At 42.2% G+C, this 20425-nt stretch overlaps 2 protein-coding genes across 2 annotated transcripts; both read right to left on the reverse strand.

Moving 5' to 3' along the window:
- Nucleotides 1-638: 638 nt before the first annotated feature.
- LOC142414245 (gamma-crystallin B-like) lies at nucleotides 639-4038 on the reverse strand. The gene is given in 4 exon segments (XM_075511227.1): nucleotides 639-914; nucleotides 2773-2948; nucleotides 2951-3074; nucleotides 4030-4038. Coding segments are annotated over 4 exon segments (585 nt in total).
- Nucleotides 4039-9010: 4972 nt separating this feature from the next.
- LOC142414246 (gamma-crystallin D-like) lies at nucleotides 9011-10568 on the reverse strand. Its single transcript, XM_075511228.1, is given in 4 exon segments — nucleotides 9011-9191; nucleotides 9193-9278; nucleotides 10294-10409; nucleotides 10412-10568. Coding segments are annotated over 4 exon segments (540 nt in total).
- Nucleotides 10569-20425: the final 9857 nt, after the last annotated feature.

Raw genomic sequence — 20425 nt, forward strand, 5'->3', positions numbered from 1 at the left:
AACTAACTCTTAATAAATATGGCAAATACTGTAAATGCGATGCTCTGTCGTAAGTCATCTATTGTCAGAACTGCAGGTTTGGTATGCGGTACCTCCGTGATGACACTGTGGCTGTGAACTTGCCATTCTATCACAGGAGAACTACTTCTGAGAAAGACATTGCTTTTATGGGTCCATTCAAGATGTAAGGTATATCCTATAATAAATTCAAGCAGAGAGTTGGTCCCGTGGGCTCAGTTACAGGTGGATTTTTGGATTTTCATGATTATAAATGAATGTTTCATTTTTTCTCTAAGGTCTAAAATAATCTCTTTCTTCAAAGATGCTATTTTTAATTTGATCTAAGACTGCAGATAATTCATCTTGGCAATTTAGATGCAGGTTTCCTCTCAGCTTGGGTGTTACTCATTACCAGCCCATCTCCACTGACTTCAGGGGAATTTTTCCTACCAGTAAAGCAAGCACAGGCTCTGAAGCCCACTGTAGTCAAGACAGTTTCTGACTCTGCTGGGCTTTAAATCAAAGGCTAAAAGCATTGCAAGAAATGGGAACCTAACCCGTGTAGACTCTGAAACTCCTTGGCCTTAATAAAGTGCTAATGGCACTACTCATTGATGTACAGCTTAGGAAAGTGCTGGTTAGGAAATATGCACTCTTGGTTGGAAGGATCCAACTTTGGCAGTCATGGCACCCCAGTTGGTCAATTGCCTGTACTCACCAGGCCTCAGGAGGTACTGCTGTCCTCGGAAGTGTGGCTGTTCATAGAAAACCCAGCTTCCTTCAAGTATGTTACAAAACTGGATGTCCCTGTAGTGAAAGTCATCCTGGAGAGCGGGGCAGTTATCTATGAAATCCAACATCCTGCCTCCAAAGTCATTCCACACATAGATCTGTAGCCGGCTGTGCTCTTGGGGCTGTGAAGGCAGATCCAGACATGGATGCGCAGGATGTCAAGTGGCAGTTCTAGGTGACTATGGCTTGCTAGGTGCAATACTGATGCTAGCAACGCAACAGTGAATAGCCTCTAATATGTGCAGAAAAGTCAGTCTAACAGGAATAAATTTGACTGGGTCCTAATTTAAAGCAGCAGTGCTGTGAGTCCTTTCTGCTCCGGTGAGACTAGAACTGCAGTTGCTTTGAAGGAGTTGCAGTAGGGCAGGAAGCAGAAGGGGGGTCCAGCCAAGATCACCACACTTCAACTATACATGCAGATAAGAAATAAGCTCAGTGATATACCTGGATTGCCACAGCAGTCACATGCCCTCAGTGTTCTTAGATGTTGATGTAGTAACTGGATAAGGCTCTGGGACAGAGGGGAGCTTTTTCTGACCCTGTTTTTGTTGCACAGCCTTGGGTGGGCAGGCTTTTTTGCTTTTCATCTACTAAGATGTTAAACTGTTTCAAGACTGTCTCTGACTCTTGTATCTATCTAGCACAGCAAAGATTTGATATAGAAAAATACTTTCTGCTCTTGCATCAGTACTCAATACAGTTTTTGCAGGTGCTCAAGTGCAGTTGTATAGACACAAGAGTACTGCTGCTGTGCAAAGACCAACACCTTAGTTAAAAAAAAAAAAACACAACCAAAACCAACAACACTTTAGTAACTATGTTTGTGGAATCAAACTTTCTGGATGCTCTTGAATCTGGAAAGCATGCAGAAATGTGTCCTAATTTTAGTTTGTTTTTTTTTTTCTACCCCCATACTAATTCTCTGTTTCTCTGCTTCTCAGGTACTTCCGATCAGTCTCCCAAGTCAACTTCCCTTCAGACCATCTTGTTCCCACCCTCCTCATCTGTGACTTTTCCCTCTACAGCTTGAAAGGACACAAGAGTGTCTGCACTAGCTTTCAGCATTTGGACCCAGAACTTGGCTTAGCTAAGTGAAGCCCAGAACTGCATGTCAGTAAAAAAAAAAATAGCAGCATTATCCTGTGCAGATAGAATGTATCTGGAAACTTGCTGTGATGGTCTATGAAGCTTCTGCTGGACAGGCAAACTGTGAATTGTACATAAAGCGTACAATATGGATGAACTTAACTTTTCATGAACATTGGAGGGACACATTTCAGCATCAAGGCCATTCCTGGGCCAAATCTGAAATCCTTAGCCTGATGTCTGAGTATTGAAATCTTTAACATCTTGGCAACCTCTCCCCTTTTAGTAAAACTCTTCCAGGGAATGAGTCTAGGAGATAAAAACACAGATCTATTCTGGGCTGAAGTATTCAGAAAAAAAACCTATCATGAGGCAAATAGGCCTTCATTTGCAGCTCAAGTACATGGTGGTTTCTTCACAATGGGATGTGTCAGGTTGCCTCTGTAGTAGTGTAGTCACCAACTTTGCCTACCTTGAAAGAAGAGCATTGACTGCAGCATGGGAGATGTGGGTTAGTTCTCAGATTTGTACTGACCTTTCTTGTGTAGATCATGTATAGCCAGAATGTTTTTAGAAGATTGGTGTTTTTATATATATAAAAGAATAGATAAATGTATTATTAAAATAAAAATTAATATAATAAACTCCCCCTCCCCCCCCACCCCCAAGCACTATCCAGCCATTCATTTGGCTGAGAATTCCAACTGACTTATCTACCTCTTTGAGAGTCTAAACCCCATTAGGTGAACTTGGTAAGTGTCCTTTCTACTACCCTCCTTCTACATAGACGTCTCTGGGGAAGTTGTTACTTGTGTCAGAACTGTCAAAATGGGGTGTAGTGCTCTGATTCTAATATAGGCAGTAACATACATAGACACAATATGGAAAACTTACTGCTGTGATGATACAAGACCTAATGGAGTCATTGAAGCACATCCAGTGCTGGTAGTCAGGATATTCTCCCTTCCTCAGGAAGTACTGATGGCCTGTGTAGTTGGGACATTCATAGATCATCCAGCAGCCACTTTCCACCTCAAAAGAGCTGCAGCAGTTCAAGTGGTCATGCAGTCTGGCTGGTCTGTGGTGGCTTCACAGGAGCAGTCCTCAAAGTCTCTGTTCTCAAAGAAAGTGATCTGCAATAAAACAAAAGTAAGGTGGTTACACTGGAAAGTGTTTGAAAGCTGGCTTTGTTTTGCCTAGATTGTACAAAACAATCCAAAGACTGCAAGGGTCCATAGGGATGCTTCTACCAGGCCCAAAGACTAGCAAAGCCCTTATGTCCATTTTCTATAAGATGCACAGACAGTTACTGGTATCTTCATTTCTCTCGTACTACAAATGACAGGTGGATGTCCCTTTGGGACGCTGGGAAGTGGGGGGCAACTTTCATCATAATTTCGTGCTGGAAATAGCCTGTCAGCAGCTCCATGACAAGCTTTTGGGAGCATTTGGAGAAAGTGAAACCCAAATTGCTCTTTGACTAAAAGCTCCATGGACGACTTCTGTGTATCACACAATCATTCAACTTTGTGCCCATCTCCTGCACCCAGTCCTGGGTCCTAGAAATCTTCTGTGATGTAGAATACAGATGAAGGAAGGAATAATTCTCCTACATCTGAATTGTGCTGAAGCTTTCACCTCTTTTAATGATACAGGAACAAAACAAGACTGTTGTGTCTAACCTGAGTTAACCATTGAGCGCTCTAGGTCCTGTTGGGCAGCTATATCTTAGCAGCAGTGAAATCAATTTAGAGATACTTAAATTCAGTGGCATTGTTTGGCGGTATTTATTACATTTGTTTGGAATAGAGTACTTCAACCTTATTTTCCTTTCATCTTAGAAGTCTAAGAATATATAAACTTTAGGTCTCTTTCAGCAGCTGACAAACTCAAAGGGAAACTAGCCAGACAGAAAAATAAAAACAAAAGATTTTTATGTGTAAATGTTTTAGCATTTGAAAGCTTCCAAGTACACTATAGGCTTTCTTTAGGAAACTTACCAAAGAGCTAGATAATAAAACAACCACTTGAGGTTTCCCCTCTGCTAATTTGTTGGTAGACCAACAAACTATATTTGCAAACATACTTGTCTACAAGGAGCTATGCATGTGCTAGGTTGTTTCAGTGCTCCATTCACTCAGCTGTTCTCACCTTTGCCATTTTTGCCAGGGTTTAGCTGTGAGACCTCAGCATGCAGCAGGAGTCAGCAGTCCTTTATATAGAATGCACAGTGCTGCATCCACAGGAATAGGATAAAAGAGAATTTTTTTGCTCAGTAAAGAGAATGAATGTTTTTCCTCCTCCCTCTCTCCATTGTCATTCTCTAAAGAAAAGGCAATGGCAGTAGTTTGCAGGGTACAACTTTATTGTTACTGTCAGTAGGCAGAGGATCAGAGTAAGGGGTAGGTGAAGCAATATTTCTGTTACTTTACTGATGAAACATGTGCAAGTGAAGTGCTGGAAATGCTGCACTAGAATTGTTTCATGGCACTTTATTTTTAGTCTCTCTCTGTTCCCTGATTATATGAGACAAAGGTATTTTAATGCATATGGATTCCCAGTCATGATACTGTAAAACAGTTTTCACAGTATGCTGATAAAAACTGTCCTGACTTTCAAGACCCTTCAGACCAGGTATTGCTGCCTGTTTCCTTTAGCAGTAAGAGTATGCGTATGAGAGAGAAAATGAGGTAATAAAAAATGTGTGGTAATGGATGTTTATATCCATCCAGGCTTCACTGCTGAAATTCTATATTAATGTAATTCAGAGCTCTTAGATAAAGCAACTAGAAGTTGAAGGATGGATACCACTTGTTTAAGGCAGAGAACAGCCTTTTTAAATCTGCACAGAGAAATGTTTCCCTTGAGGGATGCACAGATTTTTGGAACTCAGGTATGAGTCCTTGAGGCAAAATGCAACAGCTTAGTAATTTCTTCAGCCGAAGAAACTTTAATTGCAGTTGAACTTAAAAAAATGTTATTTAGGAAGAACATTGTGGTAAGTTTTCAGTCTGATTAATCTCAAAGATGCTCATGACTGTGTTCATTCAGGCCCTTGTTTGTTATGGTGTAGTGCAATTCTCAGTCAATCGATACATTGCAGTGGTCTTCAGAAGTCTGGGCAATAGGCAGCCTCAAAGTCAGAGCTGTTTTGAATTTATTGGAAGGGCAGGCTGAAGCTGATGTACTCTGGGGCTATTTAGGTAAAGTTATTCTGCTGCTGATCATCTCTGGGCTCTAGCAGAAACTCTTTTTCTCCGTTTCTCTCATTTGAGTAATGGGAGGTAACCTGAGTAAAAGTTTTGTGCTACCAGTGCTAGATCAGGCTTTTTAAGTATTTTCCATTCAGTCTAGTAATTACAAGGCCTAAGTACAAACCAATGTTAAAATATCAAGGAAATGTTATCTATTTGAAATTGAGAAAAAAAAATCCAAGACTGGTTTTCAAAGGAAAAAGATGATTCTTCTGGAGTTTTAAATATTTCTCTAACTTGTTTTTGTTTTGTTTTTTTTTTTTTCCCAGGGACCGTTCCTTTCTCTCCTGCTTGCCTTCCTTTCCTCTCCTTCCACACCCACCTTTGAACTAACCTTCACAAAATCCTGTCATGTGCAGTGCCACATTTTCATATTTCCTGCTCATACTGCATGGAGCAATAGTGGATCTTTTTGTCTCACTGGCTTCTTGTTCAACCAAAACGCTACATGTTTGTGCTTTCTTGCATGTGTCTTTCACTGAGTCTTGTATGGTGATTTCATGAAGCTACAAAACTTCAGGGGCAAATCTTTAGCTGGCCTGTTTTTACACAGCTCTAGTTGTGCTTCTAATGGGTGTTGTAAATGGTATCACTCCTGTCAGCCTCTCTTGTGCAGGTGCTTCCTCAGCCATGAAATTGTAGCCTTTAACACTGAAAGCAGACTGAGGGAAGAGTGTGAATTTAAGTCTAGCAGTTGCTTCTGAATACCTCCATGCTTTTTTTGGATCAAAAGTAACTGCTTCCTGATGGTTAATGCTAAGCAAATTGAATTCACTTACAGGAACAACTTCTATGTGTAGGCCTGTGCTTGCATTTCTCAAAGATCTTTGACAGGCTCTGAAGTGTTACACTTTTTTTTTTTTAATTTATTCTTTCTGTGATCATGCTTGCTTTGTGAAGCTGGCTTGTCATTGGGTCCCATATGGTCCTTCATAGTTTAATACAGGGGGCACTGGGCTTGGTGATGAAGTTTGGAACTTGAGAGACCAGAGTAGGGGCAGTGATATGTGAATTCTTTGTTGTAGCTACAATGTAGAGCAGCCATCATGGGTCAGACTGGCAGTCCAGCTAGTCAAGTAACTTGGCAGCAACCACGACCATGAGTAGGCACCGAGGGAAGGGTAGATATGAAGCAAATACATATGATACTTCATTCAAACTTCAAGACCTCAAGTAATTTTTAGCTCAAGAGGTTTCCTGAGCAGGAGGTTACTTCTCTCTGGTTAATAACCCTCAGTGGATTTGTCTTCCAAGTACTCATCCAGCTTCTCCTTGAATCCTGTAGACTTTACCCTCGCAGGACCCTATGCCACAGATGGGCTGTGCACTGCAGGAAGGGCTGTGGGTTGATCTTAAAATCTGGAGCCAAAATATCTCGTTAGCCAAATGGTATCCATGATCTGAGGAGTCTGGTTACTTACATCTGTTCCAACTGCCCTCAACTAGTATGCTGTTATGACAGCTGCTTTTGCGGGGGGATTGACTGCTTTTGCACCCCAGAAAAACTCAAGTGTAGGGGTAATCTGAAAATAGTAGAGTGTTTGTGTAGAGAAACACCCTGCATGCCAGCAACTGTAGTGCCGGCTACCAACCATAAAACAAACTACAGGAACCTAGAAGACTTGCTAGTGAAAACTTGGGTGCTCTCTGTGAATTCCCAGTGCTCTGCTCCTCTCCTTTAGCACCCTTGTTCATAATGTCTGGTTGAGATTCTCTGAGCATTTGCAAAGAAAAGCAAGTAAATTCTCCCAGTGCTCCTTGAAAACTAGGAATTGCCACCATTCTTGTCTCAGGTGGAGAAATTTGGAAAGGTTTAGCCACCCCGAAACTCTAGGATGCAGCAGAGTCAAGAATCCAGGCATCCTAACTATTGCTCTGATCACTGAATAGTACATTTCTGTTCATTCTTGCCTTTGACCAAAGGAATGCCAGCATGTAACCTACACATCACTACATAGACATATTTCTCAATTGCACTAATTGAACTAGATACTTTGTTGGAGTAGGTAGGCATATGTTAATTGCTGTCTGGGAGCTGGTCTGTTTTTTCTTTATTTTATTCCTGCTGAAGGCAAATGGAATGTTTTGGCTCCCTGTTCTAAGCAGGCAAGTAGATACTGAGCTTGAACTCCCGTGTTATTTTGCAAACCTGGATTAGCACACTAACCTAAGCATGCTAATACACCTATTACTTACACTGCAGTTCCTATAAATGCACAATATTAGGCATTTGTGAACAAGAGGAAACACGCTTTTTCACACCTCTGACTTGAGAGCTGAATTGTTCATGCTCCATTTCTCTCTGGCTGAAGCATGGTGTTCTTACGTACACCAGACATGTGCAGCAGCTGAACAGCCTACTTTGTGCAGTAAAGGACAGGCAGGAAGGCAGAGGTAGTGTCCCATGTACAAAAGAAAGGATGAGAAGGGCAAAGAAGAGTTCTATTTTCTTCTCCAGTGTTGTCAGGGAAAGGCTGGTGAGGATCACTAACAGGCTATTACTGATGGGGCATGTGAGCGTGAAATAATGGCTAAATGAGGTCTCTGACATTAGCAAGTGGAGATGTGAGTTTTAAGCAGTCTACCTCACTGCTGTAGAAGTTGCTTGGTTTATTCAAGGGCTCCATTATCAGAATGTTTACTAGGCAAAACAAAATCAAAGCCTACCATTTAAAGCCCAGGTGAAATTATTTAAAATTAAACATCTACTAGATAAGGTTGCAGAGTGTCCTAATAGTTGTATGCTCTCTGTACTGCTTTCTCTTTCCAAAAGTCTCCAGTACCTTGCTGAAGAGCAGTAGTATATTTGCCTAACTATGCCTGGAAAAAAACATCTAGACTCCACTACCTAAATGAGAAGAGGTATGTTAGGATGTGAGATCCCTTAACTGTCTTTTGTTACATTTTATTATGGCTCTCATTCATTATTGCACAGAGTGCCTGCTGGCACAGGATTCAGTGATGATTAGTAGGCATATACATAATTACTTGAATGATAATTAATGCTGCAATAGAGTTTTTGCAGCACAACAAGATGTTGTCTTCTTTCTAATCCACACTGGTGTACTTATTTAATTCCTTTTGCATGCAGAATAGCCTGGCAATTGAGGGATTTGGGTCAATCTCCTGCTGCAGCAGATAGTGCAGCTCTGAATTTAGTAGAGGCAGGGCATATAGTTAATGAAGTACAGGTTCACTAAAACATGCTGTATAAAGGTGGTGTGATCTAAGGATCTGGAAAAACTCTTTCTGGAGGAATCAGCTGGGATAAGACTGGAAAGCTTTGCTAGACTGGTGGTAACATGGAGCAACTTGTTTGCATGAAGAATTTGATGCCAAATACAGTGTTCACCTTGTTCTGAGTTCCTCTGCATCTTTCTGTTCTTTTCCTCCTCAGTCAGTACTTCACTGGATATAACTATTAATGGGACTTACTTTTCTGTTCCACAGTACGTGATATTTTAAATAACTGTTAAAGGTCCAACTGCATATTGTTAACCCTAGTTATATGCCTAAGTATAGAGCTGGAATCTATTCCTAGATCAAAACTTGTAAAACTGGGGAAAACTTAGATGAAAGAATCAGACATTCCCATTAATAGTAATATCCAGTGAGGTAATGACTGCGAGCTCTACACTTACCAGGGTTAGCAATATGCAGTTGGACCTGCAACAGGTATTCAAATTGTCACGTACTGTGGAACAGCTGGATAATTGTTAATATTTTTTAAAGTATTCCCCCTCTCCCCCTAAATGTGAGAGGAATCGGATTTCTCTCTGGACTGCACAACTTTAATTTGTTTGTAGTAGTGAAGGAACATTTGTTTGAACAAGGATTTTGGAATGCATTCACTGTTTATTTAGCATGGGAGCAATAACTCAGTGCAAGTCAGCCAGCCTCTGCAAAAAGACAATTTTGGCATTTACTGTACCCCAGTCAGGGGATCTTCTGTATTCCCCAGGTTTCAGTAAATATTGTCGGCCCCTGAAGTTGGGCATTTCATACAAGATCCAAGAGCCACCTAAAACATTGAGGGAGCAGATCTCAGATGTAGCCTGGGACTGATGGGCAATCATCAGTGAGCTCCAACATTTGGCCTTGGAGCTCCTTTTTTTCATAGAGCTGAATCTTGTGGGAAACAGAATTCTGCAGTGGCAAACACAGCATAAGTGTAAGAAAGACAGAAATTTAACTGATTCTGACATTACTGAACAAGACAGACATCCAGAAAAAGGCAACTTTCCCAGCTACTATGTGCATTTCTGAGAAATTGTGTTCTATTCTGGAGATGGGATTGCGAAGAGATTCACTTTTTGAAGCTAACAGAGGTTTAAGTCTTACCCACATGGAGGAGCTCAGGAGTGCCAGCACATGGGTATGATCACATGTGTGGTAGGAAGTAAATGGAGGATGCTTTATTATTTGAAGAAATGTGATTTATAAGGACTCTATATTGTGACAATAGGAGAAAACATATTCATGTGACTTTGAGATGATCTGTGTCGCTTACTTGTGACCAGGCATGAATAATATGGCTTTTTCAGAATTATGCTACTAATAACACATTTCCTGTGTTACTCCATATGCTCCCATTATACACTGGTGCACAGGCAATTGCCATGTGGCAAACTGCTGAGCTATGTGAAGCACAGGCATGCGGAGTGTTCCTAATGCTATGGCTTCTGCTCGATAGCATATCTTACTAACCAGAGAAGTACTTTAGCAAGTATTAGTTCTTTGCCTGATTTTAACCAACATAGCGTTTATGGTAGGAAAGCTGTACCCATTGCAAATCTGATTTAACATGTTCTTGTGTCATTGAATCATAGCATAGTATGGTCACGAGCAAGTTGCATACATCAGCCTACAGCAGAACTTTCTATCAGCTGGCCCTGCTAGCCCTTCCCTGAGCAATGTAAAAACATTCTCTACCTAGAAACAGTCACTCAGCTTTCTTTTAGCATCTCCAAATTATGAACAGGCCCTGGAAATAGCACTGATATTAAACAGATTAGTTCCTTCATCTCCAGTGAAACTTTGCATTGCCTTACTGAACTTTGCCTGTCTCTTGAGTTACTTGAAGAGACTGTATAATTATATTATTAAAGGATAAACCACACCCAATTGCTTAAACTGTGATATGCTTCCAAGCAGAACTCACTTGTAGGACTGCATGACAAGACCTGATGGAGTCACAGAGACTGAACCACTTCTGGAAGTCAGGATAGTCTCCCCTTTTTAAAAATTACTGGTTTCCCGAGTAATTGGGGTTCTCATCATCCCGCTACCTTTTTCCACCTGGATGGAACTGCATTGTTTCCCATAGGACTGCAGGTCAAGGTGGTCACTGCTACATTCATAGCAGTGGCCCCGGAAGCTCTTGTCTTCATAAAAAATGATTGGCAATATAAACATTTGCAAAGACTCATAGTCCATCGCAGTGTCTGTGTCAGAGCAGAGTACGGCATACTGGGGCTTCCACTTACCTTTCCCATTTTTGGCAGTTTGCTGAGGTGAAAGCTGAGAGCTGTGAGCAAACACTGTGGTTGCTTTTATATACCGTAGTCCTAATGCTGCATCTGCAAAAAGTAACACAAAAGGGCCCATTCTAAGCTGTGGGGAGATCATGTTTTGTCTTTATTGTAGTTACGGCATTTATTGCATTTACTATGTAGGACTCTTATTTTTCTGGGTTTTGGGCTGCATTTGCTGATGCTATGTGCAAGTGAATTATTGTGTAACTGTGGAGTGGACTACGCTTTCAGCTGGTATCAACTATTTCATGTGGTGCACCTGACCCAATGGGGGATGTGTGTATAAGAATGGTTCTTTACAGAACCTCCTTTGCCTGAAAGCTATTGAACTCAGCAGACCTGAGCAGTTTCTGGTGTAGGTCTGTTCCTCTCCTTTCCCAACTCTGTGTCGATTACCTCTTGCCTAAGTCTGTTCCATGGTAATCCTTCCTTTTGTGAGAGCAGGTGAACTTTGCTTCAATTTCAATACTTTGTCACCTGCTTTATCCTGGAAACAGAAAAAGTCTCCATCTCACATGGTGGTGTTAGCTTTTGCCTACTAATCCCTTCTATTGTTTACAGATTTTAACACAGACATGTTAGGAGGAAATAGTGATTAAAAGTTTCAGTCCCTTCCTGGTGTGTGGTTAACTGCTGCATCCACGAAGACTAAAAAGATTGCAATCAAATAGTTCTTATTAGATGTTTACCAGTGTATATGAATTAGTTGCTAACACTGTAAATCAGTTTGGGTCAGTTGGTTCAATTTTTTCCCTTTGAAAGTCTGCTTTAAAAATTCAAAGGGAGCAAGCTGCATTAAACTCAGGTTGCTCTCTATCTGGAATCAGGAAGGACTGTTGTTGAATACTAAAGCAGAGTGCTTTAACACTAAAGCACAGCTAGTAGGTTACGGAAAACTGTATTCCTCTGTTTCAGAACTTTTCATCTGTAATTTTTTTCTTGTTTGGTGCAGGGCTGGAACAAACCTTGACTTGTTCTATTCTGATAATCATTTTCTTGCACCTAAATCTTAGACTCTTAAAAACAAACTGCTTCATGGAATATGCAAAGCTGGTTATACAAATGTCTTATATCACCAGTAGGTGAGGCTTCAGATCAAAAGAAACTACTGCACTCCAAAACCAGATTTATAATCTTATGTATTTGGGGAAACTCATTCAAGCATGTAAAGACCTTGCCAACATGATTCATCAGTTAACTTGGCATGCAGATGAACACCTTTGTAGATCTAATTTATTTCAAAGAGCTTTATTTGCAACTACATAGTCTCCACCTCCAGTGGAACAAATGAGTGTTTGTGGCTGTAAGGAGGGAGAGCAGGGCAAGGGTTGGGAGACTTAGTGAAGCGCAGCTTTGCTTATAAGTTTCAGGCCAAAGAAAAGGGCCTTCAGTGCTGTAGCAAGAAAGGAAAGAGAAAGACAAAGAGCGTCTTCTGGGGAAACGGATAGGGGGAATGTGAAACCTCCACCTTCACATTCTTCCATCACAAACAACTTCACTGATGTTGTTTTTAACTGTATCCTTATGAAATGACAGGGGCTAATGTGCACTCACCATTTCCAAACAGGTTAGATACCCTCCTGTCCTCTTGAGTATATTCAGCTCTATTATTCCAAGCTTTCTGGGTTACCTCAGACCACCTGCCTTCATCCTGTTGGATTTCCTTGGCATGATGTTTGCTTGACTGTTGTACTTGATTTGATGTATTGTTGCTCTTACTGTAAGTACACTGGTCAGGGATTGATTTTTGTCTGCAGGCTGGGTGGGTTGCTGACCTGGACTCAGTGGAACTGGCAACAGGCAGTGTGAGCATGCAAGAAATACTTAATACTGAAAGTTAGTGCAAAGTTGTCACAGTGCTTTAATGTCACATCTGACTCTATTTCAAAGTGTAATCCCTTGTGTATAGAATCATAGAATCATTTAGGTTGGAAAAGACCCTTAAGATCGAGTCCAACCATATGGCAAACTGGCGGGTAAATCATTGGGATGGTGAATGATGTAGAGAAACAGTTATTGCTGCATGGATTGCACACGAGTTCTTTGAACAATGGATGTTAATGCAAGTCCCCATGAAAGGCCATGAAGTCTGGCCCTGGATGTCTTTGGCCACCACACCACATACTTGCTTCACATAAATGGACTATGTGTTGAGCACTGGCAGTGGGAATACCTGTGTGCAAGTACCTGGCAGATCACTTCCATAAGCACCCAACCTGGTGACAGTCTGTGCAGAATTTGGCAGTTGGTGTTCTCTCTGACTCTGCTTTGCTGCAAACAAACTCTGTTTTGGAGCCAGTCTGGGCTAGTTCCTGTTTTGAGTGCTCTAACCATTCTTAGATATAGAAAATGCAGCAGAGATGCTCGATCTTTCAACCATGACTCCCCTGTGGAACCAGCATCCTTTACATTGTTTTAGAGAGATTGAGTAAAACTGAATTTCTCATTGCTTTGACTCTGGTATTTGGTCTTGCTGCTGGCTGCCTCTTGAAGATATATAGTCCTATGCACTTACTATGTTAGATTCCGTCCTGACAAAATCAATTCTTTTCAGAACAGATTGGTTATATTTTTGTCCTACAGATAAACCAATCTCTTGCACAAAACAAGTATTTTGCCATTCCAAGACGGATGCTAGATGTTTCCACCTGACATTTGGCTAGGAAGAAGCTCTTCACCAAAATGAGTGAGAATTTTCAGGAATAGCTAGAGAATCATTAGTGACATGTCTGAAGTCAGGATTACTGTAGCAGAAATGAGGGGGAAATTGGGGCTTGCTTGCATGGGCAGTGCTTTGGTAACTCTCGCTACGGTCTAAAGAATCTGACTCGCAAGCTTGTGTGGGGCAATTTAAGAAGTTAGCACCTCTGGTCCTGCAGGTAGTATGTCTGTGCCTCAGCTGCTGTGCTGTTCACAGCCAAGAGTGTTAGCTGAAACCATCACTGATTTCAGTGTCATAAACTGGGCTGTGAATTGCAGCACCAAGTTGCCACCGTGAGTTCTCCTACTGGAGTCAGTCTCTGGACAGCTCTTAAATTGCCAAAGGGAAAGTGGATGATGTCCTGTTCAGTTCCCCACTTGCTGCACAAGGCCTCACTACCATGATTTCAGGTACTTACAAAGAACAGACCCAGAATGGTCTCTTACCTTTCCCACTGTGGATAGTATTGCAGTGTCGTGGTAGGCACCAACTGTACAAATGTGACAACTGGTGCTAAGTGCACATATGATCAGAGTTCTCTTCTGGGTCCTGTAGAACAAATTCATGACTCTGCATTTCATCTGAGCTCTGAACTATGTTCATTGCTTTTTGCACAGCTGAGAAAAGATTTTGAAGTTGTCCTGGCTAATTGGTCTGGTCATAGCAAAGCCTTTTTTTTTTATTCAGGAGACAATACAGCTCAGGAAAGGAGGAAATTTCAGTCAAGGTGGCAGAAGGCTGTTGTTCACCAATCCCACTGTGTGCACATCTACAAGCACCTTTCAGCTCCCTGATTTTGGCTGTCTGAAAATGTGAACATGTGAATGGCAAACCACCTGATCTGCTGGGCTTGATTATTTTTTTGTGTGTGTGTGTGCAGACAATCAGACACCAGGCAGCCAAGAGGGGAGGGAGTAGCAAAGGAGCAGGTACTTGCACTCTGAAAATGAAACACTGTTTTTATGCTTATTAGCATAGCAAGATTTCTGTTGCTTACTCCACCAGCCTCATCTGTAAAAGACCAGGAAGTATTAGCCAATGAAAAGTGAAGACCATGGCAGCACTCTAATAGCAAAGACAGCACTGGAATAACACAGCTAATCACCTATTTGTTAAAATCTTACTGTTTATTTTATTGCAGGTCAGTGAACAAAAATCAGTCATGAGATGTTAATCTCTCTCTCTAGCTGTTTAATCTTAACCACCCCCTCACCACTGTTCTCCTACTCACATGCTCAGCAGCAATATCCCCTCCTCCCCTCTTGTAATGACCTCATTTCAAAGTACAATTTCCTTCTGCTTTGGCTTTTAAGGGGTCAGACTGATGCTGTTTGAGTTGGAATGAAATTTGCTCAGGTCCTGGCGCTGGCTGCTGCCTACTGCTCTACTGAATTTGTTTGCAAGAACAGAAGCCTCTGTTTGGAAGCTGATGGATGCTCTGAGCTGCAGGAATGAGCCTGTGGTAAATGTGACAGGGCAGGCCTGTTCCAGCAGTGAACACAGGCCATGGAGGAGAGGTAGGAACTGCAAAATGGGATTGGATAGTGCGTTCCAGCAATCCTGCTTCCTGCAGAGTGAACTAACCAAGCCAAAACAGCTGATGCTGCAGAAATTCATGGCTAAAGAGTTCTTGTGTTAGGGAGGATGATGTTGCTGTTGATCTTAAGCCCCTTCTAGCCTTCTCATCTGACTCCCTTAGGCCTTGAATTTTGGCTCACGTGGCTTGAAAGGAAAGTGGGGGGGATGCATGGTATGGCCAAGAAGCCCCATCAATATCAGAAGAAAGACTCAGCACTTGATCTATAATTTTTGAATGTACCAAGCTGTGGTTAGGTCTTTCCCTATGGACAGCTCAGAATTGAAAGGACAGGTGTTTACAGCAACTACATTTTATTTTAGACTGATTTTAACAGGAAATTTATGATATGTTTAAAAAAAAAGCTGTGAACCTGGTGAGTTGAAAGCAAGCTTTGAGCCCATGAGGATTTCTAAAAGACCCTTTGAATCCCTGATTAAGTTTAACCATTCCCAGCCTTTCTTGCATAGTGCTGTCTTTTGGCATCTCCATAAATAGGCTCAGTGACTGAGGATCAGCAGGCAGAAGAAAAACAGTTTTGCTTCACAAGTGTTTATTGGTTTTTACTTTAGCAGATATTTTGCATTAGAGTACAGGACAATCTCAAAGGCATGGGTTAATACAGATGTACCGTACATAATAGGTGACCATACTTTGGATGGATGTCTATCCCCTGGCTAGAAGTAGCTGGGAATCTTCATTTCTATAATTTTTATATATGAAGAGCTCTAATGGAGTCTCTCTACCCTGCAGTTAGTTTTAAATGCACCTCTCAGCAGCAAACACTTCTACTACCCCACTGAGCTCTGAAACTTCTATGGAATTAAGTAGAAAGAGTCCTATAGAAACACCCCATGCTGTGTGCCCAGGCTTCCAGCCAGAGGAAGAGAGGGATGTGAAAGGAGAACCATGTGCACCCAACTCTTATCCCAAGGTAGAGTTAATACAAGGATGAGGGTTGTGACAGTCCATCTAGGAAATGGGGAGTGTTCTCGGGCAGCACAGCATGGACATAAGAGAGGCAAACCATTAGAGACCTACAAATGGGGAATGGAAGATGGTTAGGCTTCAGTGCTACACTGGCACAGCAGGGAGAAGCTTTTTCTTTAGCTGAGTCCTTTAAGGAAATAATAAAGTAGGATGGTTAAAGGGGAGAGCTGAAGAAAATTGGATCATCCTGAGAGGCACAACCCTCATGTCACATGCAGGGAAGCTCATTCCTGCCCCACTCTGGATCATGTGTGGGAGTTGTGTAAGTGTATAATCCCTGCCTCTGAAGAAGTGCTGCATCCCCTCTTTGGCTCTGTAAAAGTAGCATGGTGGGTTGAGAAGCAGTAGGAATGCACTGGGAAAATAGAAGCTTCCAACACGCTGGCAGGGAAACAGGAGAGACGTGGCTAAGGGAAGAGGAGGGTATGTCAGAGTCTTGGGTACAAGATATGAGGAGTGGGAAGGAAGGAATGACTGCTAAGATTTAAAAACCAAAAAAAAAACCCAACCTAAACCACAAGTTGCAAATGCATTACCAAAGCTAAGGTAGAAGAGTTAGCTCACCTACAGCTAAGCGAGGTACATGAAGTCTGGGTCTTTGTTATGTCTTTGCTTCCTTTGCATTCCTTGCTTTTGAATCTCTTCCAGGCTTCTCTGGAGAGATTCCTTGTTTTGCTTCTGTAGCTCCCTGCAGGATGCAAATGTTAATAAGCGCAAGCACAGCATGCAGGGCTGAATCCATAAGGAGAGATGGGGACTGCATGGCAGATCAGCTCCCCTCCTGCTGTGTGACATGTGATGCACATTGAACTCGAGGCTGCGGGGGAGCCCCCTCTACTTGGTGAAATCCAGCCCTGCTGCTGCTACAACTAATGTTTTCTTAGCTCTCCTGCAGCAAACAATAGGCTTTAGCAAATCATGGACAAATAGAAAGGCAGAGCCTAATCCATGTACATGCTAGGCTAATCTGACATTACTGGGTTCTTTATGGACTCAGGTTTTTGTTCAGTTTTTAAAAAATAGTCTTCAACTGTTTTTTAACCTAAAAGTGATAGTAGTGAATGTGTCTTGCAGGGGTATTAGCCAGAAGACGGCCTTCCATGAGTATGTTGAGTTTTACTGGAGTTGACTTTCCAGCTCATGAGTGACACCTCCTGCCAAAGTACGATACAGTTGCTGTGAAAGTCCAGTTTAGCATTGACACTATATTATAAATCAGTGCTACCATGAAACTTCTCATGCTAGAGTGCTGAGCAGGGCAGACAAGAAAGGCGCTGTGGGCTCTGGGTGGCCTGAGGTGCCGCTCTAGCTGTGACATTCAGTAGCAGTGTTGCAAAAACAGTTTTACTAGCTTGTGTGAATTCTTCACACCTACTTTGTCAACCTGTTGCTTTCCTCTGGTGAGTGAGTCCAGTTGCTTGCTGTCCTTCTTAGCTCTCCTTGCTGAACAAGGGTTGGTCTTCTGATATGCTGCTGCTCTCCGGTACTTGATGCCTTGGGAGGGAGAAAGGGCCTCACATAATCTTGGGCTTACAGGGAGCCACCAGGCTGGTTTACAGACCTACTGCATGGGATTAGTTGCAATACATGGTTGGAAGTAAGGAGTTCCAGCTTCAAATTCCCTAATGCTCCTGGAGTTACTCTGTTTTGCTGCACTTGGAGAAGAAGCAGGGAAGAGGGGGTGGCTCTTTCACTGGGCAGTACCATAACTGACCTTTCCAAAAGTCCTAGTAATAGTCCGAGCTTAAGAACAAACAAGTGATTGTGAGACATGAAGGCTGATCCTATCAGAAATGTGTAATCTTATTGTTTACATCAACTTGAGGAAAATGCTCCTTTTGCAATTGTCATGAGCTCAGGAACCTGAGCTAAACACTATTTCTAGGCTACAATGAGAAAATGCCTGTACCTCCCCCCCTGCAAGAGAATAGGTACAGACCAAGGTTTACACTATCCTTTCCATGTGCAGCTGTTGGAGCTCAGCAGGCTGTAACTTGGTGGCTCTGCTGGGCCAGGTGCTGCTGCTCCATGTCCCCCTACCCTGGCCTTGTGGGAGTTGGGGTGAAATGTGCTCACTTTGCTTCCAGGCACACTCTGCAGCTTCAGGGGCAGTCAGCATGGCAAATGGATGCAGGGAGAGCTTGAAAGGTTGCATCCAGTGATCCTGGAAGGACAATTCATAGATTAGTATGTCTGCAGAAACTATGTGCCAAGCCAAATGGGCATACTCTTTTGTGGTCAGCTGGAGTAAGTAAGTAAGATAACTTACTTACTTATAAAGTAAGATTACTTATAAAGTAAGATAACTGCTTCAGAGGTCCTGATGGATAAATGAGCACAGCTTTGCTGGCAGTTTTTGTCCTGGCTGCTTGGTCCACCCAGCTGCTTGAAATGCTCATCCCCACTGCCCAGACATTTCAGTTGCCCACGCAGTAGCTGAACTGCTGCATTTTATAGCCCTGTATGCACTGGTGCAGCCTGGGGATTGTGGTCTGCCAAAACATCCTGGCAGGCAGCCTGCGGCTGCTCAGCTGTTCACATGGCAGCTCCTGAAATGTCTGGACAATGGGGTAGGAATCTCCACAGCAGCAGTTGGGATAGCAACCATTATGTTCATCTCAGGCTAGGATGTCCTTTCTCATGAATCAGAAATCTTCTGGATCCTAAATCCCACTAGGATGTGACTTAGGCTCCCTAAGTATCTATATATTTTGGTAAAGCTGGTGCTTGATTTTCAAGGATATCTAAGCCCAGGCTTCAAAAGTGATGGGGGATAATAGGAATCTCCACTGTTTTACTTTGATGGGAAATGGAGGGGGGGAAGAACAAAACCTGAGATCCACAGAAAATGAGTTTTGAGATGGGCTGGATTCCAGCTCTTTGAGTCTAGGACTCTTAAGGAGGCATAAGCTGTGCTCCAAGAGTTATTGTTAATGAAAACAGCAGATTTAACCTCTTAAACTAATTAGGGCTTTGCAAAATGAATTATCCTTCGTTTCCAAATTCAGCAAAGCATTTCCGTTCCTTTCTCATAGAGTGGGAATGATCTTAAGTCCCTTAGTAAAATTAAGCAGCGTTGTTGGCTGAAATAGAAACTGGAGATCCTGATAACAATGGCTTATATTCCTCTTCAGAAAATTTTCTAACTTTGCTGCCTCATGACCATCAAGGAAGTATCCCTGAGTCCACTAGGGACAGGATCTAGGCAAGTGCACAGTAACATGAGATGAACAGAAAGACTGTTTCTGTTCTTTTTTTTTTTTTTTTTTTTTTTTGTCTCTGCTTACATAACATCAGAATATATCAAAACTAAAAAACCACTATCCTCAAAAAACCAAACCAAAACATGGGAAACAGTGTGAGTAGCTGGAAAACTTCCAAGAAAACATCACTCCTCTGCAGTGTATGGTGTGCACTCAAAATGGAGATTTCTAAAAATATCCTGGGTGGGAAATTCCTAGAGAAAAGGATTCCTGCCCATGAGGAGCCGACAGCAAAAAATATAAGTGTAATGTTCACAGCAAAAGGAGGGAGAGCTGATCCACCCACTTATCCCAGGAGCAGAGGGGAAGATCCCTCCTTTGAACTAACATGTTGTGAAATGCCCCTACGTGGCATCTAGTGGCATTTCTAGTTTCCTGACATGTGGAAAATTCCCCTTGACATGGGGAAAAGGTTACGGCCAAGGCTGTTCTGATGCATGTAACTGTGGGCTGGAGTGTAGCTCTAGCCCTTTCTGGACACCGGGTGGCAGTCTGTCATTAATATTACAGCTAAGCATGACAGGTAAAAAAATTAAGTGCACCAGAAACCCTGTGAATTACATGTGAATCACCTATTACAGCCTGATTACAATTCCACAGCAACTTTTAATGGTTGCTTGGGAAACACCAGTAAAGTCTGTGTTACTGAAAAGAAAATCTACATATTCCAGAACAAATGCTGTTTCGTTAAATAGCTGGGCCATACAGAATGCTTTCTTGTGACTGGAGTAATGAATTAAAAATTGTAATACCTCCCCTATTTTTTAAAGGGCAATTACATTTATATGACTAAAGATATGCTGCTACAGAAACTTGCTCTGAACACAGGCAGGGCCCTTGTGAAGCAAGCTGTATCTCCTCAGACCTGCATAGCCTCCTTCCCCACTCCACATTAATGGTAATTAGAGCACACTGGTGGGAATGCTCCTCTGTAAAGCACTATGCCAAAGGCCCAGGAGCTGGGTTACATCTTAGTGTGGTTGTGAGTAGTTGGACTGCCCTTTTCTTGCCTCTCCCTGGCGCATTGTAAGGTAGCAGAGGAGGTAATTAGTTCAGCTTTTTGCTGGGTTCAAAGAGAGAAGGCTGGAGCTAGTTTGCTATTACTAACGGGGCAAAAGCAAAAAGGGCAAATGACTGGAGTTTAACATATTTTTTTAAAAGGCACAGATATTACAGGATCCAAATGCATTATGCCTTTATGCAGCATGAGATTCCTTCCACTTCATTGC

This window comes from Mycteria americana, chromosome 9, assembly GCF_035582795.1.
Source record: "Mycteria americana isolate JAX WOST 10 ecotype Jacksonville Zoo and Gardens chromosome 9, USCA_MyAme_1.0, whole genome shotgun sequence".
Lineage (NCBI taxonomy): Eukaryota > Metazoa > Chordata > Aves > Ciconiiformes > Ciconiidae > Mycteria > Mycteria americana.